The 25,682-nt window shown below is 40.1% G+C and overlaps 2 protein-coding genes across 7 annotated transcripts in view; both read right to left on the reverse strand.

Moving 5' to 3' along the window:
* Window positions 1-550: 550 nt before the first annotated feature.
* arl5a (ADP-ribosylation factor-like 5A) lies at window positions 551-11,560 on the reverse strand. Of its 2 annotated transcripts, XM_034147932.1 has the most exons (7): window positions 11,196-11,559; window positions 10,655-10,682; window positions 4,472-4,532; window positions 3,881-4,028; window positions 3,228-3,311; window positions 2,913-3,064; window positions 551-1,186 (listed from the first exon to the last, which is right to left on the reverse strand). In XM_034147932.1, exons 4-7 carry the CDS (start codon window positions 4,022-4,024, stop codon window positions 1,138-1,140), a joined length of 429 nt encoding a protein of 142 aa, XP_034003823.1. In that variant the 5' UTR covers window positions 4,025-4,028; window positions 4,472-4,532; window positions 10,655-10,682; window positions 11,196-11,559; the 3' UTR covers window positions 551-1,137. The 2 variants fall into 2 exon arrangements, with proteins under 2 accessions (XP_034003823.1, XP_034003822.1); XM_034147931.1 differs by lacking the exon at window positions 10,655-10,682 and having other exon boundaries at window positions 11,196-11,560.
* Window positions 11,561-12,235: 675 nt separating this feature from the next.
* The window catches only part of cacnb4a (calcium channel, voltage-dependent, beta 4a subunit), a 47,286-nt gene continuing 33,839 nt past the window's right edge, over window positions 12,236-25,682 (reverse strand). For 4 of the 5 annotated variants that reach the window (XM_034147786.1, XM_034147789.1, XM_034147788.1 and 1 more), the window contains 11 exons: window positions 25,532-25,654; window positions 24,697-24,824; window positions 21,601-21,680; window positions 21,343-21,362; window positions 20,456-20,536; window positions 17,994-18,052; window positions 17,795-17,904; window positions 16,311-16,462; window positions 15,850-15,945; window positions 15,058-15,234; window positions 12,236-14,171 (listed from right to left, as the gene is read on the reverse strand). In XM_034147786.1, the coding sequence (XP_034003677.1) occupies window positions 13,908-14,171; window positions 15,058-15,234; window positions 15,850-15,945; window positions 16,311-16,462; window positions 17,795-17,904; window positions 17,994-18,052; window positions 20,456-20,536; window positions 21,343-21,362; window positions 21,601-21,680; window positions 24,697-24,824; window positions 25,532-25,654 (1,290 nt within the window). In that variant the 3' untranslated portion in view covers window positions 12,236-13,907. The remainder of the gene's footprint in view (window positions 14,172-15,057; window positions 15,235-15,849; window positions 15,946-16,310; window positions 16,463-17,794; window positions 17,905-17,993; window positions 18,053-20,455; window positions 20,537-21,342; window positions 21,363-21,600; window positions 21,681-24,696; window positions 24,825-25,531; window positions 25,655-25,682) is intronic. The other variant, XM_034147787.1, reaches the window with a different exon arrangement.

The following is a 25,682-nucleotide window of genomic DNA, read 5'->3' on the forward strand; positions in this document are numbered from 1 at the left end:
ACTGCGCTTGAGGGTCTTGAACACGTTGTCTTTTGGGGGATTGTATTATTTCATGTCAAATATTCTAGTATCACGTCTTAATATTTGTTCTTGTTTGATGTTACAAATGGAGCTGCTGTGATACAAGAACAATTTCAGACTTGATCTGACAATAAGTATTATCGTATGGTATACACAAACAGCGTTGCTCATGGTCATGAAGTGCAGCAGATTAAGTCATGCAGACTCACTGTTGGAGGGTTTAATAATAACCCACTCACACTCTCCACTAGTTGGTTCGGAACGGTACTTAATGTGCAAACCCCCCATGTGAACATGCAAACTAACTGGAAGGTGGCAGGGGGTCCATTTGGCATTGGGCCTTGGTCTCATCTTAACCACTCACTGTGTGCTGCTCACATTGGCTCTCTCCTCTCTACTGCTGCTCATCGTGCTCCGTGAAAAGCACCAGCGACCATGAGGTCATGTGACACATTCTGCCCCCTAAAAGGACTATAAAAAGAACAACTGACGTTACAAACAGGAAAAACTCAATCATGACACGCTGCGATTCACCTGAAACAGATAAAAACACTTTATTTCACTGATTATTCATAGGGACTGAAACTAAGAGGGTATATTGTGATTTGACCCTCCTTGTTGCATGTTTCAGTCTCCATCAACCATCATCACTGCTGCAGGCACCACGTTAAAAGAGAATACTGGACTGTACACATGGGGTAAAGTGGGGGCAATAAAAACTGCCACAGCCAGTCTGGCAATACTGCAAGGCCACAAAGGGCTGGAGTCACACACAGCTGAAGAATAAGTCCATGTACAGTCCCAAAGTCAGTCCATTTGCCGACTTCTGTGAAAGGAAAAACCGTGCAAACATTTCCGTTTAAATAATTGGAGTCTCTTTTGTTGTTCTTCTGAAAACATCGTGGTTTTTTCTGTTCCCAAGCTCAGACGTCTTTCGTTAAAATAAATTATCACAGAAGAGTATAACGTCCTGGCAGCGGTGTGCCCATCGCAGGAGAGAGGAGAGGGCTCCGTCCGTCAACCGACCTCAGCCCCATCCTCGTTTCAAAGCTCATGTCCGGAGGCAGAGGAAAAACAAAGAGCAAGGGCGCACTCTTGATCAAAAGTCAAAGGTCATCATCTCACACGCAGCCGGGACATCATCCACTCGAGACCCTGGCACAGCCTGGAGGTGAAGAGAAGAGTGTGAGGAGGGGATGTGAAGGGATGGGAAAAGCAGAAAGAGAGGCATTAAAGGTCCCTTATTATACTGTTTTTCATCAATATATTACAGGTCTCAGATATATACAGAGCCCGTCTCTGATTGGCTGAAACACCAAACAGATCATTGCAGCATCCCATAATCCCCTCTGTTTCAGCCCTGTTTCAAAAGTGCTGATTCTCTGTCTGTTACTTTAGATGAAAATAAGGAGCCACTCCCCACGCCCCTCTGAGAGAGATTTGGTTAAAAATAACACAATAGGCGCTTTCACACCAAGTACTGTCCCCACTTTAGTTCCGATATAGTTCCGAAATGTCGCGTTCACACCAAAAAGAGCGGGAACTAAAATGAGTTCATGAGAACCTTTTTACCCCCTTTTCAGTCCCTGCTAGAGAGCAGGGACTTTCGTGGGAGAAAAAGGTTCCTATTTCTGATTGGCTGGGCGGATTGCAAACCACGCCCCGTAAAACTCCCAAAAAGTTTTGTGAAGCCGCCATTTTATTATCCTCGCATTAGCATTATTAGCATTAGCATTAGCCCAGCGCACAAACGGAGAGAGACTAACTTATGGCAACACAAAAGAAAACATGGGAGTGGTGGAGATGAGGAGGTGTCGGCGTTCTGGCGATTTACTCTGAAGGCTTCAGTAGAAGCTGCAGGGAGTCCCACGGCCTGCCAGTAAACCCAAAGCAGAAGAAGAAGAAGTGACGTCAGCGGCTTAATTTGCCTAATCCTCCCCCAGGGACTTATTCCGGTGTGAACGTGATCTGTACTTGATGAACTAAGTTCTGATTAACCTTTGTGGGAAAAGTACTGCGGTGTGAATGCGCCTAATGGTGCTCTAGGAGGAGATTCAGGTGATAAGGTGTGGGGGGGGGGTTACCTTGGTTGGTGATTGGCTAATGGTTACACAAGCCAAAACATCGTTATGACATCATAAAGTGGCCAAAATCTGATCAGCTCATTTCAGACAGGTTTTTATAGAAATGGATCAGGACAAAAAGAGAGAGAATCTTTGTTCCTGAAACTTTCAGAGTCTCTTTACACAGAGGGGACACATGTTGATGAAGAAGAGACATGAAGAAGAGGGGACACATGTTGATGTAGAAGAGACATGAAGAAGAGGGGACACATGTTGATGTAGAAGAGACATGAAGAAGAGGGGACACATGTTGATGTAGAAGAGACATGAAGAAGAGGGGACACATGTTGATGTAGAAGAGACATGAAGAAGAGGGGACACATGTTGATGAAGAAGAGACATGAGGAAGAGGGGACACATGTTGATGTAGAAGAGACATGAAGAAGAGGAGACACATGTTGATGTAGAAGAGACATGAAGAAGAGGGGACACATGTTGATGTAGAAGAGACATGAAGAAGAGGGGACACATGTTGATGTAGAAGAGACATGAAGAAGAGGGGACACATGTTGATGTAGAAGAGACATGAAGAAGAGGGGACACATGTTGATGTAGAAGAGACATGAAGAAGAGGGGACACATGTTGATGAAGAAGAGACAGAGGAAGAGGGGACACATGTTGATGTAGAAGAGACATGAACAAGTGGACTTTGCATGATAGGTGACAGCTCTATACAGCAACATTTTGACTACATAAACGCACCAAAGTTTGAGTATACATTTTTGACTAATCTAATATAGCGAGTGAGTATTAGGTGCAGTTCTCACCCCTCCCCAGTGAGGGCGCAGCAGGCCTGGATGTGCCACTGGTGGTCTTTGACGGAGGTGAGCTGGAGGCTCTGGGAGATTTCAGCCACAGACATGCACCCCTTCACATCCTGCTTGTTGGCGAAGATCAACACTCCCGCCCTTTTTAAATCCTGAAGGACAGGAAAGAGACGAAGACAGAGGAGAGGGTCAAGATACTTCATGATGTGAAAATGATGGCTATGTCTCAAAGAAAAGTAATTTAAAACTTTGTTGAAATGAAGCTTGGAACTTTAGTTGAAGATAATTAAGAATGATTGTTTTCATGATACTCACTTCATGCGCTAGCATCCTGCAGAGCTCCTCTTTGGTCACGGAGATCCTTTCTCTGTCGGTGCTGTCCACCACCACGATGACGAACTACCCAGAGAAGATGGAGAGAAATAATGGACATTAAGAGACATTTTAACTTCACCAGACTGTAAGCAGAGCACCATACAAACTGCATCAACACTCGACAGCATTATAGCCAGAATACATTCTCTATTTTTGTTTAAATGCCTGTGAAAACAATCCACAGAAGAACCTACAGTCACAGCTTGTTTGTGGCAAGTTTAAAAAATCAGATATTCATTTATTGGCTGATAGTAATCTGTTTCTATTTACCTCAAACCAACCATCTTGATGAAGATCCCAAAGAAAAGTGGTATATTTTATGTTTTTAATAACAAATTGTCAGCATTCTCTGTTAGACACCATGTCAATGGGACAAACCATCATTTCTGTTATGGAATATGTAATTACTTATTGGCCAACATATTTAGACCAAATAATATACCTGTAGTAAATGTATATCAGCCAATATATGTGCCTGGACAATTATGTTTCCTAGCTCATGTTCAAACTGTTTTTACCAATTTCTCTGAATACAAAAGGAAGTCCCACAATTATTCCGATTAGCAGTGAGCCCACATATAACTCTGCATTACCTCTGTGTTTGTGTAGTAGGTATTCCACGATGACCTGAGGGACTCCTGGCCCCCGATGTCCCACATCAGGAAATGGGTGTTGTTGACGACAATCTCCTCCACGTTGCTCCCAATTGTAGGCGAGGTGTGTACCACCTCATTCATCGAACTATAAACAGAGTGGGAAAAGAATTAGGTTATGGGTAACACAAGCAACAATCTTGTTTTTATTCAACTAATCCAATTCAATATTATGACAGCATGATGAATGAAACAGAACATTTGTAGAAGCAGGGGGGCAGAAACAAATCTTATAAAGAAAAAAGCCCTCCCACTCGTCATCCAGGTTCAACGTTTTTGGTCAGGGACCCAAATATTATATACTGCAAATGTAGGTGGATTTTCATGTGCGTATGTATATAAATACACAGATAGATAAGCAAAATGCTATATATACATACACACACGTACACAGATATATGTACACATACAGTATATATATACACACATAATACAAGCAACGTTCACAAACTCATTGATCCATTTATTTCTCATATTACGAATGGATTGAAACTATGAGACATAAGCTCGCTGTGTTGTTTGGATACTTACAACTGGTAAAGGATTGTGGTCTTGCCAGCATTGTCCAGACCTACAATGATAACTTTGTGTTCTGAAAGGCAGAAAAAAGAAGACACTTAGAAAGAGTTCACAGAGAAATATGTTTAAAAGATGGCTTTTTGTGTGTGAGACTGCATTGAGAGAACCAAACAGCAGCTCTTTTTGTGTGCAGCTGTATCCTTCAGTACCAAAGTGTGTACTGGAGCTTCACACATCTAGTATAACAGACACATTGTGCTGCTGTGAACGGTGTACTTTCACAGCTACAGATGTGTTAGTGGGTCGTTTTTAAAAGACTTATACAATCAGGCGACACCGAGCAGCAGCTGTCGAGAGGACACATATTCCCTCCACACATAGAAAGAGGCTTAACCTGAAGAAGACTAACAGGATGTGACAACTACGATGAATTAAAACCTTGCCGTTAATACAATAAAGTCAAGAAGAAAGTAAGGTGTTCTTTTTCAAGGACAGAAGGCAAGATTGCACCGCATGAGGGATCTAAGTGCTGGTTGCTTTTCCATAAATCCTTTGGGGTATAATACCCAGCGTCAAGCTTCAACAGCACTTAAGGTTCTCCTTAAATCTGGAACTTAATTACGTTGCCATGTTTCAGATCCTGTGACACAGAGGACAGATGAGGAACAAAGACTGGTTGGTGTTTTTTTAGTTACGGTTATTTAGGGAAGCTAACACATGACAGAAAGTGATCAAGCACACATTGTACCTACTGTACATATTTCTGTTCCTTTGAAGGATTTTAAAGTATGGCTTTTCAGACTTATCTTAAAGGTCACCTATTATGCAAAATCAATTTCTCATGTCTCTTCTACATCATCATGTGTCCCCTCTGTGGAAAGAGACTCTGAAAGTTTCAGGAACAATGGGATTTCACCTGGATAAATAAAGGTTTTGAATTGAATTGAATTGAATTGAATTGTCTCTCTTTTTGTCCTGATCCATTTCTATAAAAACCTGTCTGAAAATGAGCTGATCAGATTTTGGACACTTTATGATGTCATAACGATGTTTTGGCTTGTGTAACCATTAGCCAATCACCAACCAAGGGAAAAACAGTATAATAGGTGACCTTTAACACTTGGTCTACTTAAAGTGTTGCAGATACGGCTACATCTGAAAAAAAACATTTATTTTGAGTGATATTGTAATTGCTATATGATTTGTAATATTAGACCAAATTAAAGTTTTTGAAGCAGTATTCACATTATGATTGAAAATGATATTCTGAGCCCATGCCTTTAACAATTACGCTCATAACTGCAATTTGGAAAGTGCAATAGTCCATATTGTGATTTCAATAAACCTCCTGGTGATGGTGCATCCCTGGTTGCAATCACACACAAACACATGAAGGAAAGTCCCTGTGCACAAACTAGTTTTGATTTAGTTGAATTCTCAAGTACATCAAAATGCAGCAACTGTATAGTTCTTGTTCCCAAGACAAAGGAGGGAAAGCATTATCAATATTGTGTCTGGCTTTTAAGTTAGGTATTGTATAAGTATATATTTGCACAGCATAACTCTCGGAGCCTGCTTCAACATAACTTCATTCAGCTATATTTTACAAAAACCTTCAACCTTTGTCTCCTCTTGTTCTTTGATGTAGGTTTGGAGCAGCGTTTCCGCCAGGGGGGCGTCTTGCCGTAATTTGACGCCCTTATTCAGCTCGGAACGCCCTGAACTCGAGCCGAGGGCGTCCAAAAATAATAATAATTCAAGAGAAGATTGAGAGTTTTTATCGCTTGAAATGACGAAAAGGAAAAAGGACAAGGACATCCCTGTGTTGGAGGGGCAAAGGAGTCTGGTGGGATTCTTTTCGCCGCCAGCAAAGCGTGTTCCTGTGACGGAAAGTGTACTGCCGGTGAGCCTTGACGGGGGGTGCTAGTGGAGCACGCGCGTGAACTGCGAGCGCCGGAGCCTCGCAGTGGCGAAACTGAGGCTCCGTTAGGGCTGCACGATATATCGTGTCGTGACGATAATCGCGATATGCGCATGCGCGATATTCACATCGTGTTTTTACATTTAAAAAAAAAAAGTTTAGGACGTGCGATATTAAGTAGGCAAATTAACTCAAACACGTCATGTTACAATTATTTTGCTGCTTGCTACAAAAGGAAAACTTGCGCGGCTCTCATGTCAGGGGTACTTGAGTGAGTGACAGCAAACCACCAATCACAATCAAATCTCCAAAGCAAACGGACCCGGTGATTAAAGGTAAAAACACTGAATAAAGTAGTTTCATGTGTTTCTCCAGGACAGTTCTGCGCTGCTAACCGAGCTAGCTCAGCTTGTTGCTCTGATAACTTAAGATCCAGACGTCCGTGACTAAAATCCTTCATCCGGTTAAATATAGTTAAAAAAATACCAATTGTATAGCATTAAAGTTCAAGAAAGGATGGTTTGCGGGGAAAAAAAACGGTATTTTCTTCAATTCCCGTATGTTTTCATATCGCAATATATATATCGCAGGGGGAATAAAAATCGCAATGTCAGTTTTTTTCAATATCGTGCAGCCCTAGGCTCCGTGGTAAAATGAAGAGCCGTTTAGGAGCCGAAAGAGCCGGCTCTCCTAAACACTGGTTTGGAGTGTCTGAGCCTTTATGCCCAAAGTGTGAGGGGAATTTAGGAATGCACAAAGCTATTGTAAAGAAAGCCTCACCTTTAAATAGCTTTTTCCAGGAACTGCATAACAATGAAGTTTAATGGAAACGTGGCCGAACGCATGACCGCAGACCACACATTGAATCTGAATGATAGCATACTTCCTAACGAATCACAGCATTAGCATGTTGAGTCTGGTGTTTCAAGCTTTGCAAACTGCTATGTATAATTAGAGCAAAAATAAATACAAAATAATCTATATCTATGGAAAACGCATTAGGAAAAACAAGTTAGAAAAAATATATAGAAAGGTAAAAAACTACATGAACCACAAAGAATACCAAATATAAAATATTCTAGAAAAGACAGTTCTATGAAAGACCAATATATTACAGCATTACACCTGCCTTTCACAGATTGAGACAGCTAAAATGAATTTAACCAAATAAAATGATTCATAAGATGTGCTCCATAACGTTCCTTCAGCTCCTTTACCTGTCCTCTCTTAAATACACAATACAGTGAAATTAAAGTAAGTCCTAGTGTGAACTTTTATTTGATTAAACATGATTACTTAAGTTACCACAGAGTTAAGGTAGGGCTGTTACAAGAGAAACTCAAACCTCTCTAAGTCTTAAGGAAGTGAAACCACCTACTTGCTAAATAGCTAAAGTTAAACCAGATGAACCCTTAACAAAAACCCCAAACAGCTGTGTAGGCAAGAAGCACTTCAGAAGGAAACAAAACATATTTTGCAAACTGCATGCATAGCCATAACAAGCAGCTATACTATCTTCAGAGTTTGGAGGTCACACTACAGTATTGTGCAGCTGGAGAAGGCAAAAAAAAAAAAGGACGTGTTAGCTCATGCAGGTGTGAGCTAAGCTGATACGCATGATTCTAAGAAAAGGAACAGTAAACATCTTTAAATGTGGGCGGATAAGTGGGCTGTATGAGTTTCTTACATTTAAAAAGAACTTCTGCAACAAACGGTTCTGCATTAAATGTAAGATGCTCATAATACAATATTCCAAAGTTCAAAAGCAACGCCTTTTCATTGTTTGTTTTGTCCGACCTGCAGAACAGATGGTCGATTTACTATCAAATATGAGAAGAAAGTGAAGGAAAAGTGGGTGGAACGAGCAACAATTTGATATATTTTGCAAGAAAAGATTAGTGTGAATGTTGCAATGACAATACTTTGTAAACTGATGCTGATTTGTGCTGTAACTGTAAGCAAAATCCATGAAAATGAGTGCTCAGCCAATGCAAAAGTGATTTTTCTTCATAATCCGACCCTTATTTTATACCGCAAGTGTGAATGTGTTTGTCTCTACATTTCTAGAGATGTACCCCACCTGTCGCCCAATGAGTAGGGGATACGCTGGCTTAGTCTTCATGATCCCTTAAAACACTGAATATAATAAATGCTTTAGAAAATATAGAAATTAAAATGCTTTACAAAAATGTTTTTGGAACAAACACCAAGTCTGTGACCATAATGTTGCGTAGGAGTTCACTACCATTGCCTTTAAGGCAGCGTTTCCGCCAGGGGGGCGTCTTGCCGTCATTTGAACTGAACTCCTGAACTCGAGCCGAGGGCGTCCAAAAAAAATAATAATTCGAGAGAAGATCGAGTTTTTATAGCTTGAAATGACGAAAAGGAAAAAGGACAAGGACATCCCTGTGTTGGAGGGGCAAAGGAGTCTGGTGGGATTATTTTCGCCGCCAGCAAAGCGTGTTCCTGTGACGGAAAGTGTACTGCCGGCGAGCCTTGACGGGGGGTGCTAGTGGAGCACGCGCGTGAACTGCGAGCGCCGGAGCCTCGCAGCGGCGAAACTGAGGCTCCGTGGTAAACTGTGGTAACATGAAGAGCCGTTTAGGAGCCGAAAGACTCTTCTTAGTGAGCAGAGCCAAATGATCCGGCTCACTAAAAAGAGCCGGAATTCCCATCACTAATACGTAAAGAGATAGTATCTATAACTTAAGGGACGGCTCAATTCAAAATTCACGTGACACGACGGTGGACGCCCTCTCAGCCCTGGTCTGGCGGAAACACTGCTTTAAGGCCTTGTAACACTTCTGATGAACATGAATAAGCAAGTCTTTAATGTCTGATCACATGCCCTCCTCCCTGTGAATGAACGTCTGTTGTTCCCGTGTTGAATCAATCAACTGGGGACATGTTGGTAAGACTTCCTGAGACTGGGGCTAGATCCAGGGGTTACAACAAAAGCCTTAAAGACCCCACTGACATGATGGATAGAAGCTAAACAGAGATGATCTAACAGAGCTAGGAGCTATGAATGAATAGCAAGACAAAGAAACGATCATTAGTACAGCTTTTGCCAATGTTTGATGGACATTTTGGAGGAAATCAAATGTTAGTTGGCCTTTTTATTATTATAACAATAACTCTTTTGAGGTATTGTCCCTGTAATTTGTCAGAAGATATCCAAGTAATAGCCAACAACTTAGATAGTCACTGTATAACACTGATTAAAGCAACAAGTCAGTGTTCATAATCTGTTGATTGACCAATCAGGTATTTGTTGTATGCATGTTGACAGTAAACACTGGTACTCTTGATTAAATTGAACAAGTTAGATTGCAAAAGTCACTGCACCAAGATCAACAGGAGATATAATATAATGTTCACCCACATCTTGTTCACAAATGACACCCAACAGGATGTCCCCATGTGATCTGCTCTCGAGCCATGACTAATTAAAACTGTATGGTGGAAATTGAACTAATTCCTGTTTTAGAGAAACCAACCCAAGTGTGACTAGATGGGTAAACTGTACTGCTGACATTACACTGATAAGGTGATGTGGTTACAGTGCAAAGTCAATGTGATTCCCTCTGAAGTCATTCACAGATCCTTATTGGCTGTGACATTCTGCTGATGTGGCTGCTTTCAGTGTGCTGTGCTGTGTAGCCATCTCTAGTCATAATATACTGAGGGCTGCAGCGTACAGAGACTCGTGTTACAGAGGGTTAGCACAGACCTACCTGTTTACTGATTCAGGATCAGTATCAGGTTCACATAACCCTCCCTCCAATAAATAATCTAACACTAAGTTAATGCAGAAACGCGAGTGTAGAAAGCAGTATTCATCACTACTCACTACAGTACTCAGATCCTTTACTCAAGTAAAAGTACAAATTCTATGGTTTTAAAATAATCCCATACCAGTAAAAGTCCTGATTTTAGAGTAAAAGTAAGGTATATAGAAGAGTACAAAAAGTAGAAGTATTCATTCTGCACAATGACCCATTTCTGAATACAATTAAGTACAGAATAATTATAATTACCTGGAGTAAAATACACAAGCTACCCTGCAGCATACAAAGACATTAAAATGAGCAGCACATTTACCAGCTGTGATAAACACATTAATGCATCAATAATTATAATCAATCAAATATGATTTTGAAATGGGCTAATCTGCATGATGAGTGCTTTCACTTTTGGCACTTTAAGTAGATTTTGATGCAGGACTTTTACTTGTAACAGAGTATTCTTACACTCGGGTACTTCTACTTTACCTTAAGTCCAAGAGTACTTCTTCCACCTCTGGTTGGATACAAAAAACAGAATAACAAAATATTCTTTAATAATATGTCACTGTGAAAAGAGACAATATACTATGTACTTTTTACTTGAGTAAAGGATCTGAGTACTTATCCCATCTCTGTGTACTTCTCTTTAAATCATAACATATGTAATATATTATTCTGAAATGGTCCAATCTGCATAATGAGTACTTTTACTTTTGGTACTTTAAATATATTTTGATGCCAATACTTTTGTACTTTTACTTGAGTAAGATGTTGAATGCAGGACTTTTAATGTAACAGAGTATTCCTACACTCTGGTACTTCTTCTTGTATTTAAGTACAAGATACTGAGTACTTCTTCCATCTCTGTTCACTACATTAAACCCCTGCTCACACACTGGTGTATAAAGGGCTGTTTCTGAGGCTAATATGAACGGATCAGACCTGGCTGTCACAACGGGCCTCACTTACTGACCACCATCTCATGTCCTCGACAAATTCATAATAAATGTCACTTCACCATTCTTACCTTGATGATTAAAAAGCCTCCATAGCTTCGTGAATAGTATCCCCATGGCTGACGGTTAGGTGTTTCGATGCCAGCTTGTAAAGAATCCGTGGAGCTAGCTAGCGTTGATGCTAATCAGTGCTATCAACTTTACCTAGCCAGCCAGCTAGCTAACTACACACACGAGCTGTCAAGGCTTTTAAGTACAACCGCCATACTCGTGTGAATTTTTCTGGATAGTTCCCCTCACGCAGGATGGTACATTTGAGTGTGTAGGTTAATTGTTTCCCGAAAAGAAAAGCGAAACGGTAGCCGCTGAGCTAGCATCAGCTGCTGTTGTGAAGTGCGCTGCGCTAGTTAGCTGTCAACATCTGCGCATGCGTACAGGCACAATCCTATTGGGGCAAATTATGTACACACAATTGAGGTGGAAGAAGTACTCAGATCGTGTGCGTGTGTACAAGTAACTGAAGTAAAAGTATTGGCATTACACTATACTTAAAGTAACACAAGTAAAAGTAAATGTACTTAGTTATTTCCCACCTCTGACAGTCTGTGAGCAGTGGTCAAATGTAGGTAGAAGGTGGAAGAAGTTGCCCATACAGTTAATCATACCATACCGTTTTTACATTATAGATTGATAATGACTTTAGGAAAATGAAAACAAACACACAAAAAGCAATAATACTATATTATGTCCATGTTTACTAATTATTGACTACTGCAGACACAGACAATTCTAAATAGTATGTTGAACTAGTGAATGATTATGTTGTACTGAAACAATCAGTCAATACATGAATTAGTTGACCTGCAAAATAGCAGAAATTCTCTGGTTTTTAACCTTTAAAAAACAAATATTTTATACACCAATCATCTTAACTCCTTTGAGTTATATAATTCAAGGAAAGCAAGACATTCAAGGCATGGCTTTAAGCTCTGGAAAATGTCATTTTTGTAATCTTGTAATCCCACTGATTGAAAGATTTATCAATACAAATATATATATATATATGTTATATTTTCTTAAGATATATGGAGCAATAAAGACAAACTGTGTGTTTATGTACAACAGCATAAGGGCAGTTTATTTCATTACAATTGTAAAATTACAGCGCACACAAATTCTCTAATCAATGCATCATTCTCACACAGGCAGGATTGAAATCTTTTAAATTGTTGCCTCAGAGTTTTGAAACAACATCAATAAAAGCTACTGTATATGGCAGATAAGAACAAAAGTCTCCTTGTTGGTCTTTCTCTTCCAGACTCTCTGAAGCACAATTGAGATCTCTGGCCTAAACGAGCAGGAAGGAATGTTGAAAAACTCGTGAACTTCAACAAACATTTAGTTACAAGATACATGTCATTAAAGGCTTACAGTATGATATATTGATCCTGTATCAGCTGGCAGCATACAAGTGCATCTGATTAAGAACATGTCAGGAACTGCTGTTAAAGTAAAACACATTTTGACAAATACAGCCATCCTGCCCAAGTGCTTTCAAATAGGAGTCTGTAATGCATCTCAAATTAAATACAAAGAAAAGGTTTCAGCTGAAAACATGAACATGGATGCCTGATAGATTGCTACTCAATGTTAATTTAGTTCTTCTTTACAACAAGTATGTTTTTTTCTAAATCAAATGTTTGAAGGTGTATGCAAGGCTCTGAAAATAAGTAATGATTGGACTGTCATTGTCTGTACTGAAAGTGAACATTTTAATAAGTTAAAGTTTCTGTTCAATAATTTTTTACTGAATTTACACACGGAAGCCCTCAATATAAGTCACTTGCTAAAATCTAACTCCATCTTTTCCCAAATGATGCCCAGCCAATCACATGACAGGAAACTGCTGATAAATGCATGGCACATGAGAAACATGCTGGCATGACAACTTATTATCCTGGAAGAGTTCCTTAGATATAGTAATATATATTTTCTTGAAACAACTAAATCATTAATCCCTTTACAACTCAACATAGAATTGATTCCCCCTCACATGGGTGATAAACGCTACATCTGTCCGCACACTTCTAGGTCTAAATGACCTCTCATTCCTGAGGTTTGGAGCTATGAAATATGTATCTGCATGTTTCCTTTTTTACCTTTCTGTATTGATACGGTAAATGGCATCCCAAAATAACAAAGAGATGGCTCAGGGAGCTACCGTATGAACCCTGAAGAGGTCACCACAACAACATTCATGTCACTTCAAAAGCAAATGTGTGAAACTCAAAACAGATTTATTACACTCACATCGCAGACAAACAAACTTTAAAAGATGCATTATACTCTTCTTAAACCTGCTTTTGGACGCGTGCAAACAGGTTATGTGCTGAGCATCACCTTTTGGTCCTTTGTGGCACTGTTTTGAGTCAGGAAGTGACCTGTCCTTTCTGCATGCTACTGTAACAGCTGATACGTCACACACTATCACCTGCTAGTGTACTTCACATCTGGGGCGTATTCAGATTAGCTCATTTTAAAAACTTGCTCTTGTGCTACTTTCTCAACCAGTCCCTTTCCCTTGGTTCACATCACAAAGCAAGAGCAGGACTCTTACTCTTTTTTTAAAGTTCAAATGCTCAATTGGCAGGAGCCGAGGCCCAACAGGAGAAATGAAGGTACTACACATCGACAAAGGGTTGTTACAGTCCAAATGAATGTAGTAGTTTCATCACAAATCTGCCTTTATTGTCCACATCCTACACTTTGTTTAGATTTACAGATCAGTGCCGCTGCCTGGAGTCCTGGCTGTATCCTCCTGGGGATCCTCGGTTACGATGCGGATGGTAAGCATCCTGGTAGGGGTCCTGATATTCCTCCTCCACCAGAGGGGAGTGGTCTCGGCTGTGTTGCGATCCGGAGGACAAGCGGTTTTGATTTTTCCGCGCTCGTTCGTTGTGGTAGTTCTCGTCGGCGGCCATCAGGCTGCGGTGCTCCACAGGAGAAAGGTCTGCTGTCGTGTGGTTGCTGTTGCGGTTTCTTTGAGCCTGTTTCAGGGAGAACATATATATTTAATGAGTTTGAGTTTATTACATTTTCAACAACAAAAAAACACGTCATAGAAAACCCAAAATAGGGTCTCAAGACATTGGCAGAAAGAGAAGAGAAAAACATATTTAAACGTATTTAACTAAGTCAAAATAACAGAATTAATGACATGTTAAGTACGTTTATTATATGTTATTTATTTCATTTTATTTTATATTGTATAATGTACACAGTGGCCTATGTTTTATGTTTAATGTATATTTGATATCTTGTTAGTTGTACCCATGTGTATTAGCTTATTATGTATATTACTGTACTGTATACTGTACAGTATATTGTATATTTTCTACCTATACATGTATATTTTTAGTGTTAATGTTTATTTGTATTATTTATTTTATATTGTATAATTTGTTAGAAGTAGTTGAGTCCATTATAGTGTGTACTTACTTATTCTGTAAATGTATAATGTGTATTTCTTTATATTGTGTACTCAATAAAGTTATTTGATACAACTTCATCTTTCTACTGTTACTATATTACTATAATATTTTCTATTTTATCTTATTTCTTACTCATGTGCAATGCCTTGTCAACACGCACGATAAAAGTTATATTTAAATGGCATTAATTGAACAGGTAAGCATATAAACACACACATAAAAAAACTGACATTTCATATAACTCTATTAGGTTAGTTGAAAGCAATATTATTAAGCTGAACTTCATATTTTTGCTTTCAGCTAACCACATACAGTTATGTGAAATCTGTTGACATGGTACATTGAATTAAAGTAAACGTTTCAGTTCTTTCAGCGCAGTAATAAATGATCAGGGATGTCAGGCTTTAAACCAAACTAAAGTGAATACTAAATAGTTTTCTACCTGGATGGCAGCAGGGTACGGAGAGAGCGCAGTGGAGCCCAGATTGCGGCCCAGCAGGGGGTTGAGAGGCGTGCTCAGTGAAGTGTGAGCGGCACGCCAGTACGCCTCCAGGTACTCTGACAGGTGTTCACACGCATCCTCCAGCTGGTTCTCATCCAGGATGATATCAAACATCTCCTAAAGGGGCGGAGGGGATCAGAATCAGAATCAGAATACCTTTATTAGTCCCACAGAGGGGACATTTACATTGTTACAGGAGAAAAAGAGCCAAAGACAGCTTAATGTTACCTAAGAAGCATGCATACAAAAGTGTTAAAGATAAAAGAATTACAATTAAAAAAAGTTCAAAAAACACATCCTGTAACAGTTCTGAGGATTTAGCAGCCAGGTATAAATTGCGCAGTTATTAACGGCATATATATATATATTGCACATATTGCACATAGTTGGTTGGTATTTTAACAGGAGGCTGTGGCTCAGTGGGTAGTGTGCTGGACTTCGAATCAGGGGATAACAAGTTCGAGTCCCACTGCAGTCAGCATGTCGTTGTGTCCCTGGGCAAGACACTACACCCCAAATTGCTCCTGTGGGGTTTGTCCACAGTACTGAATGTATGTAAGTCGCTTTGGATAAAAGTGTCTAACAAATGACATGTAATGTAACAACAAAGGGTGTTATTGTGTGTGTGGGGGGGGGGTCTACCAGGGATGAAAAAGGGAGGAAAGTCTCACATCTGGTAAAAGTAAGGAGTTGCTGCTTAATTCTGGATATAAAAGTTTGAAGTTGACTCACAGAAGGACACTGTGATAGTTTCTCCGCTGCAACAAGCTGCACGTTCAGGTGTTTGCTTTGAGATTTCCCTCTTGATTTGATCAGCCGCTGAAGGACCTGTGGCAAGCAAATATACATTAGAACATACATTTTAAAGTCAAGATAAGACTCAAGGCTTTATTGTCATGTGCACATTAGCTACAGTGTAGATGGCAATGAAAAACGTAGGTCACAGGCTCCTCCAACAGTGCAACATATATATAGGACATATTGTATGAATATTCTTAGCATTGCATTTGATATTGAGGTAATCCAAAACTGAAAGTAATCAGGTTACATTACTTTTATATTTTGATACTCAGATTAGGTTATTGATTGCATTTGTTTACAGGTTGCTAGTAATAGTTTTTAAAGTAAACATCCCAACCCCGATTATACTGCAAGTTTTGTTGGATGGTTGGTATCTAAGCCTGCGATCCTACCTTAGGTGAGGACACTTTAACGTGGACGATGATGGGTGCTAATGACGTCTTGATGAGCTGTGCAGGATGGTTAATGGTGTCTGCGTCCAACACGACCAGCTGTAGAGACCGGGCCAGCTCAAAGATCCTCTCTATCTCACTCTGGACCTCCGCTGCATCAAGACAACAACAATATAACACAAAAACATTTAAAGTGCGAGTTATAAACAGTCATTTCACGCTGTGGCATACAGTATATTAAAGGGGCCATATTCTGCTCATCTTCAGGTGTATATCAGTATGTAGTGCCTCTACTTTAAAGAGTCCTCTCCTGCTGATGTTCAGGTGTATATCAGTATGTAGTGTCTCTACTTTAAAGAGTCCTCTCCTGCTGATGTTCAGGTGTATATCAGTATGTAGTGTCTCTACTTTAAAGAGTCCTCTCCTGCTGATGTTCAGGTGTATATCAGTATGTAGTGTCTCTACTTTAAAGAGTCCTCACCTGCTGATGTTCAGGTGTATATCAGTATGTAGTGTCTCTACTTTAAAGAGTCCTCACCTGCTGATGTTCAGGTGTATATCAGTATGTAGTGTCTCTACTTTAAAGAGTCCTCTCCTGCTGATGTTCAGGTGTATATCAGTATGTAGAGTCTCTACTTTAAAGAGTCCTCTCCTGCTGATGTTCAGGTGTATATCAGTATGTAGTGTCTCTACTTTAAAGAGTCCTCTCCTGCTGATGTTCAGGTGTATATCAGTATGTAGTGTCTCTACTTTAAAGAGTCCTCTCCTGCTGATGTTCAGGTGTATATCAGTATGTAGTGTCTCTACTTTAAAGAGTCCTCTCCTGCTGATGTTCAGGTGTATATCAGTATGTAGTGTCTCTACTTTAAAGAGTCCTCTCCTGCTGATGTTCAGGTGTATATCAGTATGTAGTGTCTCTACTTTAATGTTCAAAAAGCTCTTTATTTTTCTCATACTGCCTGTGCTGCAGCACCTCTTTTCACCCTCTGTCTAAAACCAGAGCCCAGTCTGCTCTGATTGGTTAGCTGGCCAGCTCTGTTGTGATTGGTCAACCGCTTAGAGATGTCCCGCCCCTTAGCCTATCACGTACAATGTGTTGGAGCGCTAGCCAATAGAAGCGCAATTGTTACATAGTGATGTCACTTTGTTCAGGAAAACAAAGTAGTCCAATGGAGACGTTTCAGGCAGGGTGAGACATTTGGGATTTTAGCCTTTGCATACCATTTACAAAAACCTATATTAACCACTACAGGAAAGGGAAAATACTAAAAAGCATAATAGAGCCTCTTTAAAGTAATCCAAAAGGAACAGAAAATAATTAGTTAGATTACTCCTATATTGCGACACTTGGATTAGGTTACTAATTACATTTCTTCCACATGTAACTAGTTATTGTAACAGAACTCAACCCTGGTTATAACCATCCATTCAGTGGCATTCACCCACAACACATGCACATCATTGAGTGGAACAGTGAGCTTTACCCAGGCTGGAGCGGGTGTTGGATCTCTCAATGATGGCCCTCTTACTGGGGTTGTTTAGTACTGACCTCTTGGCCAGCGATATGTCAGCTGTTACCCTTGTGATGGATATCCTGAAACGAAACACACACACGTCATACAGAGGAAACTGGCAGGAGGATGACTCAATATATGACACTTCTCTGTATGTATGGTTGCTCACTTCCCGTCGAACTTGTGCTTCAGGAAGTCAAACAGCGCCTTCTGCATCATATCTGTCACCTACAGCCATGAAGAGGAGAAGAAGAAGAATCAAGCTAAACGAGTTTAAGTGGACTCATATTATTCATTCTGTTGGTGTGTATTCAGGTTGCAGCTGTGAATTACACACTCTTACACACCGAGCGATTCGTCTGCAGTCTCTTTCCTTTCAGCTCTCTCGGCAGAGCAGTTACAATGAGAAGTGTCGCAAAAACCGATGCACAGATGATGAATTGGGGGAAATGCAAAGTGCAGCTTCTAATATAGTCTCTCCTGACGAGTAGGACTTCATGTCTGAGGCCTTGAATCAAAACAGTAGCTGTCTCTTTTTTAGTGTTTCTGCAGATTTGAACAAGTTAAAAGTTTGCTTGAAATATTTGTTGCAGAAAATAAAACAGTCCTCTCCTGCTGATGTTCAGGTGTATATCAGTATGTAGTGTCTCTACTTTAAAGAGTCCTCTCCTGCTGATGTTCAGGTGTATATCAGTATGTAGTGTCTCTACTTTAAAGAGTCCTCTCCTGCTGATGTTCAGGTGTATATCAGTATGTAGTGTCTCTACTTTAAAGAGTCCTCTCCTGCTGATGTTCAGGTGTATATCAGTATGTAGTGTCTCTACTTTAAAGAGTCCTCTCCTGCTGATGTTCAGGTGTATATCAGTATGTAGTGTCTCTACTTTAAAGAGTCCTCTCCTGCTGATGTTCAGGTGTATATCAGTATGTAGTGTCTCTACTTTAAAGAGTCCTCTCCTGCTGATGTTAAGGTGTATATCAGTATGTAGTGTCTCTCCTTTAAAGAGTCCTCTCCTGCTGATGTTCAGGTGTATATCAGTATGTAGTGTCTCTACTTTAAAGAGTCCTCTCCTGCTGATGTTCAGGTGTATATCAGTATGTAGTGTCTCTACTTTAAAGAGTCCTCTCCTACTGATGTTCAGGTGTATATCAGTATGTAGTGTCTCTACTTTAAAGAGTCCTCTCCTGCTGATGTTCAGGTGTATATCAGTATGTAGTGTCTCTACTTTAAAGAGTCCTCTCCTGCTGATGTTCAGGTGTATATCAGTATGTAGTGTCTCTACTTTAAAGAGTCCTCTCCTGCTGATGTTCAGGTGTATATCAGTATGTAGTGTCTCTACTTTAAAGAGTCCTCTCCTGCTGATGTTCAGGTGTATATCAGTATGTAGTGTCTCTACTGTGACATGTCTCCAGGCTTTAATGTTCAAAAAGCTCTTTATTTTTCTCATACTGCCTGTGCTGCAGCACCTCTTTTCACCCTCTGTCTGAAACCAGAGCCCAGTCTGCTCTGATTGGTTAGCTGGCCGGCTCTGTTGTGATTGGTCAACCGCCCCTTATCCTATCACGTACAATGTGTTGGAGCGCTAGCCAATAGAAGCGCAAGTGTTACATAGTGACGTCACTGTGTTACGGAAGTAGAAATCGGAATTTCCCCTCTGGGATTAGTAAAGGTTGATCTTAATCGTAAACAAAGAAGTAAAAAAAAACAGGGATTTTAGCATCTGCAGACCATTTACATGCACACAAAGCTATATAAATATAACACACTACAGGAAAGGGAAAACCCCCAAAAAGCCTAATAGGGCCACAAAAATAAGCCTCTCCTATACTGGCAACAAATAAAAAGCCAGAGATCTTGTACGTCATGATGTTTATTGTTGGCTCGTCTGAAGTGCTGTCTGACATGGAGTCATCACAATGAGCCGTCTGATCTGATGTCATTAAAAAGCTGAACTCTCCACTCTACCTGTAGAAACATTAAACACCGTTCAGCCTCTCATCTCAGTCCGACAGACCTCAGAGCAGAACACATTCATCTCTGTTTTCTCATTTCAAACCATGCTCCACTTTTTTTTTTCAGACCTATGCAGTTTACCCAGAAGGTTGTTACCACGGCAACACCGGAATGGGAGGCGGAGACTGTGATTCCATGACAACTGACTCTTTCTCATACCTCCTCCTCTTCCTCCTCTGGTTTTCACTTTCTTTGCTTCATTTGTTCTGTTTTTAATTCAGCAGGTGAACCTATGTGTTCATAAAATAGTGTGTGTGTTAAACTTAAACGGAGCATTTTCTGTCAGCTCAGATTTTATTTCTGCTTTTTTAAACTGTAGTATGTGCTCACGTGTTTCAGTGTTGGTGTAAAGCCTGAATATGCTGAATGAAAGGCAGGTTTTACTATCAATGAAATCATTTTTTATCCTAAATACATTTTCTTTTCTAAGGTCACATTGTCCTGTTGTCTTTCAATATACAAAAAACCTATTCATATTTCCTTTTCGCCAAGATTATGTCACTGAACACACTTTTTTTACAGGTAACTTGTAATTGTAAGGAATATATTTTGGAAGTAACCCTCCTATCCCTGCATGTGAAAGAGCCAGATTGATGGAGGATCAGCAGTGAGTCTTTTACCTCGTAACCTTTGAGGGAGGGTCCCACCAGGACAACAGGCCTCATGGAGGGGACCACGTCATAGGGAGGGACGTGCTCAGCCTGGAGGGGGGGGACATACAGTCACAATGTAAAGGTTTCATCAATATGTTATAGGTCTCAGATATATCCAGAGCCTGTCTCTGATTGGCTGAAACACCAAACAGATCATTGCAGCATCCCATAATCCCCTCTGTTTCAGCCCTGTTTCTAAAGTGCTGATTCTCTGTCTGTTACTTTAGATGAAAATAAGGAGCCCCTCCCCACGCCCCTCTGAGAGAGATTTGGTTAAAAAGAACACAATGGTGCTCTAGGAGGAGATTCAGGTGATAAGGGGGGGGGGGGGTTACCTTGGTTGCTGATTGGCTAATGGCTACACAAGCCAAAACATCGTTATGACATCATAAAGTGGCCAAAATCTGATCAGCTCATTTTCAGACAGGTTTTTATAGAAATGGATCAGGACAAAAAGAGAGAGAATCTTTGTTCCTGAGACTTTCTGAATCTCTTTACACAGAGGGGACACATGTTGATGTAGAAGAGACATGAAGAAGAGGATTTTGCATAATAGGTGACCGTTAATATGAATGTAAGAAAACCAACACTCCACACCATATAAATACAAATCTATCACTATTTTATTTTTTCATTTTTGTATTTGATTATTTACAAGAATAAAACAAACCATGTTATATTAGTGATATAAAAAATAAGCAAATTAAATGTCCAACAAAATAAATATAAAAATGTGAACATTAAAAAGTTTAAAACATTAGAACGAATGGAAAATATTTAAATTGAAAAAAGAATTTCATTGAATTATTTTTTTTACATTTAAAATAAATAGAGTTGAAAATGGCAATACTCACCACTTTCTGTTTTTGCTTTCCTGAAAGAAAAAAAAAAGGATCAGTTATAAATGCTTACTGCATACTGGACTGTGACTATATGAGAAATCACATCAGCCATCATAAAGCATCACAGGAGCTGAATACATAGCGGACACAGACACAGGTAGTGCAGATCCTGAGATAAACGATCTGTGTATCAGTGGACAGCATTTCCTCTCAGATCTACAGAGACTCGTTTATTGTTGTTGTTGTTGTTGTTGTTGTTGTTGGACTAACCTGCAGAGTTTGGGTTCGGCTTGAATGTTCCCGACACCATGTCTCCCAGACTCGAGGAGGAATTCGCGCTGGTTTTACTGCTAGTGATGAGAGCAGGAGGGAGAACAAGATATCAAAATGTTAAATATAATCTGATGACTCAAACATACTAAAACTAGACCGTAACAGTTACAGTTTTCCTTGAAGATGAGACTGTAAAGCCCAGATATTTAGTCGACTAAACCACTATAAGGTTAACCAAATGTGAATAAAAGACATTTGACACAGGACTATTACACGTATGCTGTGTAATAAATTGATATTATCTAGATATTGTGATATAAAACGACATGCCGCCTTACATTTTGGATTTCATTATATTGCACTATTACTTTTTTTCTTGTTTTTTTAAAGGTCACCTATCATGCTATTTTTAGGCAATAGCATAGGTCTCAGATATATACACATATATAAAAAAAATGTCTATGAAGTGTTTTGCTCAAAATACCAAACAGATCACCCATTCTAGCCATGCCTCATATCCCTCTATTTCACTTCCTGTTTCAAAAGTGCTGATTTTGGGTATACAAAAAAAATGATAACAAATAAAAAAGGAGGGGGCTGAGCTCATGCGGGACCCGGCAGCTACTGTCTAAACTAAATGCTGCCGTGATGAAACGCCATATCATGGATTATCAAGGATTATTTCTGAAACAGTATGGAGCTCAAAGGCTTTCTCTCTTGCCGGTTATACCACAAGGTGAGTTCCTTTTTATTTCCTGCTTCTTCACACACATGCTCTCCAGTACAGGTTAGCTCTGAGTGTTAGCGATGCTAATGTAAACATGCACCGGCCATATTACGTCCAAAACAGTCGGGCATTGTTTCTGATAGCAATGTTTCTGATAGTGCCGTGGGTGTAAAGCCAGCCTACATTTCCGATATTACGTCATATCGGACGCAAATCTGGATCAGCTCCGTTGTAGCCCCGTTTTTAGAGATTTGGGTACGGAGGAAAAGAGAGAGGGTTTTATTTTCTGACGCTGCGTGAGTTCCCTGACACACCGGGGACACATATTTATGTATAAAAGACATCAAAAAGTGCATTTTGCATGATCGGTCTCCTTTAACAATTAGTCAGTATTTCCACATTACTGATTATGATTTACCAAAAATCTCATAGTGTTAATATTTTCTGAAAGCACCAATAGTCATTCCTACAATATTTGTATTGTATTGTGTTTGATCAGAAATATGTGACATTTGTCCTCCAGTCCTCCAGACTTGCATGATTTAGTCATAATGTTGCTATAAAGGTATTTTTGCAAATTCTCTCGGGTTTGGTGTTTCAAATATATGTTGCGGGTCACACAATTCATTATGCTGTGTCCGTAATAATACTTATATATTTATTAATTTAACTCAGACCCCATCTGGTGGAAGATTCAGTGGTGGGCAGGATCCCAGCTCCCCTCAGAGATGTTGGACCACACATCACAGCTCAGCTTTCATCCACCTGACTTCCTCTCTATCCTCCATCTTTACTGCCAGGCTTTTCCTCATCCCTTCACTCATCCCCAAACCCTCCAACTGTCCTTATGCCGTTTGATCCGCTCTATCAGAGACTGCTGATTCCTGCACTTCATGAACCCTCCTGAGTCCCAGGCCTCCCATGCTACTCACTGTTAAGGTTGAGCAGCGCAGGGTGGACCCAAGTGCAGACAGACAAATGTTTCAACTGAAAATAACCTTTATTCAAGGCAACTGGAAAAAAGCAAAACAGACAGGTACTCTCTTTACCTCTAAGTACAAAAACACAAAACCCCAACAGAAAACCAGAACTTAAATACACACATGACCAATCAAGAGGACAAGACACAGCATGGGAGGGGAGGGGAAACACAAAGAGGTTCACCAGGTGAAAATAATCAAATAATCAAACAGGAGGGAAAACACAAAGACACCAGGTGAACAGAATCAGATAATCAGACAGGATAACAAAAACACGTGTAATAGCTACGTTGGTCCACAGGGCAAAACGTAGTATATTCACAAATAACCCTCTCAAGACGTGACAATATTTTGTAAAAAAAAACATGGAGCTCAAATAATCTTCGTAATATCTATCAAACTATGGATCCTACACATCCACTGGACGTAGATTTTAAAAGTACAATACAAACTTCTTGCTAGAAATGTAATCAAAAAGCATTATAATGGCCAAACTATCAACAATTTAGGATTTTCCACCAAAAATAAATCGGGTGTCCGCCATGTTTTTTCTTCTCACCGGGAATGTTTGCGATAACGTGACATGGACACTGGTCATTAGAAATTAATAGGAACAAATATTGTATCCATGTCACGTCTTGAGAGGGTTATTTGTGAATATACTACGTTTTGCCCTGTGGACCAACGTAGCTATTACACGTTTTTTTGTGAGACTGTGTTGGACCAAGCCCCCAGGAAGTGCGCCGGACTCTGATGAAAATATTCGTTGTGTCCAAACGGCGGTACTACAATTTCCATATCAGTCCGTGACGTCACTGGGCCCAGAAAGACTTTTCCCCATTGACTAACATTGGGAAAGAGACGTCTGTAAATCAGCAGATAATTTTTTTAACTAAATAAACTACCCAGTATGAACTAGGTTATAGCCCTTATTATAATCATTAGGTCCTTAAAGTTGTAAAATGCACTAAAAGCCGAATCTAGATTTATTTTCTCTCTCCATTCATTCTAGTGAGCCGAGAGTGGGAGCTCGGGGGGCGGGGCTTAAGGGGCAACTCAACTGCGCATGCTCTATGAGCGCACATACGGGTTCTTCTGCTCTGGCAGCTAGGCATGATGGGTAATCTGTGAAGTTTCGCTCTCTCAAAAGTTGGGCCATTTTGCCTTCATGCGCCAATGAGCAGCACTCATAGGAAAGAACGAGACCCCGCCTCCCACGCTGTATCCAGGTCTTATTATACATCCATGGGTCGGACAGGAGGGAAAACACAGACAGGAAACACATACAGACATGACAGACAGGGGATGAACACCTTTCAAAGTAAAACAGGAAACCGACAGACTGTGATAATTCAAAAAATAAAATAAACATATCGTAACACTCACCCGTGGAAGCGCCCTCTCTTCTGCTCCTGCTGCAGACGGATGTTCTCCAGCTTCAGAGGACTCGGGATGAAGCCGATGTCAGAGCCTTCTTTCACCATACGGCCGATCCACCAGTCGTTGTTGTACTTCTGTAGATCGGAGAGATGAGAATAAAATAAAATAGACTCTCCTTGCACTATTCCATCCATCCATCCATCCATCCATCTTCTCCCGCTTATCCGTGGTCGGGTCGCGGAGGTAGCAGTTCCAGCAGAGAGCCCCAAACTTGCACTATTTTAACTATTTTATGCTAAGATGTTCATTGATATATCTAGATTCTACACTGTAGCTTTGTACACATGACAATAAAAGCCTTGAATCTTGAATAAGAAACTCAGGGTTTCACATTACTCTGGGGGAGGAAGATGGAGACTTTCTTTTACGATCTGTCATTTAAAAAGTGTGTTTTGGATTAGAATTAAATTAATGATCATACACAGTGAACTCAAACTAAAAAATATATTCCTTTTTCATATTTGTATGTTCGTAGTGTCTCTACTGTGACATGTCTCCATGCTTTAATGTTCAAAAAGCTCTTTATTTTTGTGCTGCAGCACCTCTTTTCACCCTCTGTCTGAAACCAGAGCCCAGTCTGCTCTGATTGGTTAGCTCAAATAGACCATTTACATGCACAAAAACACACTAGAGGAAAGGGAAAATCCCCCCAAAAAATATAACAAGGCTTCTTTAGACACACTCCTGCTCATGTAATGAATAATCCAAGGTGAAGTGGACTAAATTCAACCCTCTAAACAGTGCCACAGGTTTAGCATCATAGATAGAGCCTGAATTTCACCTCTTTGATGTGCAGGAAGTCCTTAGCATCAAAGGAGACGGCGGTGCCGGCCACAGGAACATCTTCATCCAGGGCGCCACAGTAACTCACGTTCGTCCTCACTGCAAACGCCGGAGCTTTGGTCTGGATAAGGAGGGAAAACATGAGTATA

The sequence above is a fragment of the Trematomus bernacchii genome, unplaced genomic scaffold, assembly GCF_902827165.1.
Source record: "Trematomus bernacchii unplaced genomic scaffold, fTreBer1.1, whole genome shotgun sequence".
NCBI classification, from domain to species: Eukaryota; Metazoa; Chordata; class Actinopteri; order Perciformes; family Nototheniidae; genus Trematomus; species Trematomus bernacchii.

Excerpts from the sequence above, each read along its gene's own strand:
- arl5a (XM_034147931.1), bottom strand. The coding sequence starts at position 11,241 with ATGGGGATACTATTCACGAAGCTATGGAGGCTTTTTAATCATCAAG. Across the intron at positions 3,065-3,227 it reads GCAGGATGCTAGCGCATGAA|GATTTAAAAAGGGCGGGAGT; the intron begins GTGAGTATCATG and ends CCTGTCCTTCAG. Across the intron at positions 1,187-2,912 it reads TGCGCCCTCACTGGGGAGGG|GCTGTGCCAGGGTCTCGAGT; the intron begins GTGAGAACTGCA and ends CTTCACCTCCAG.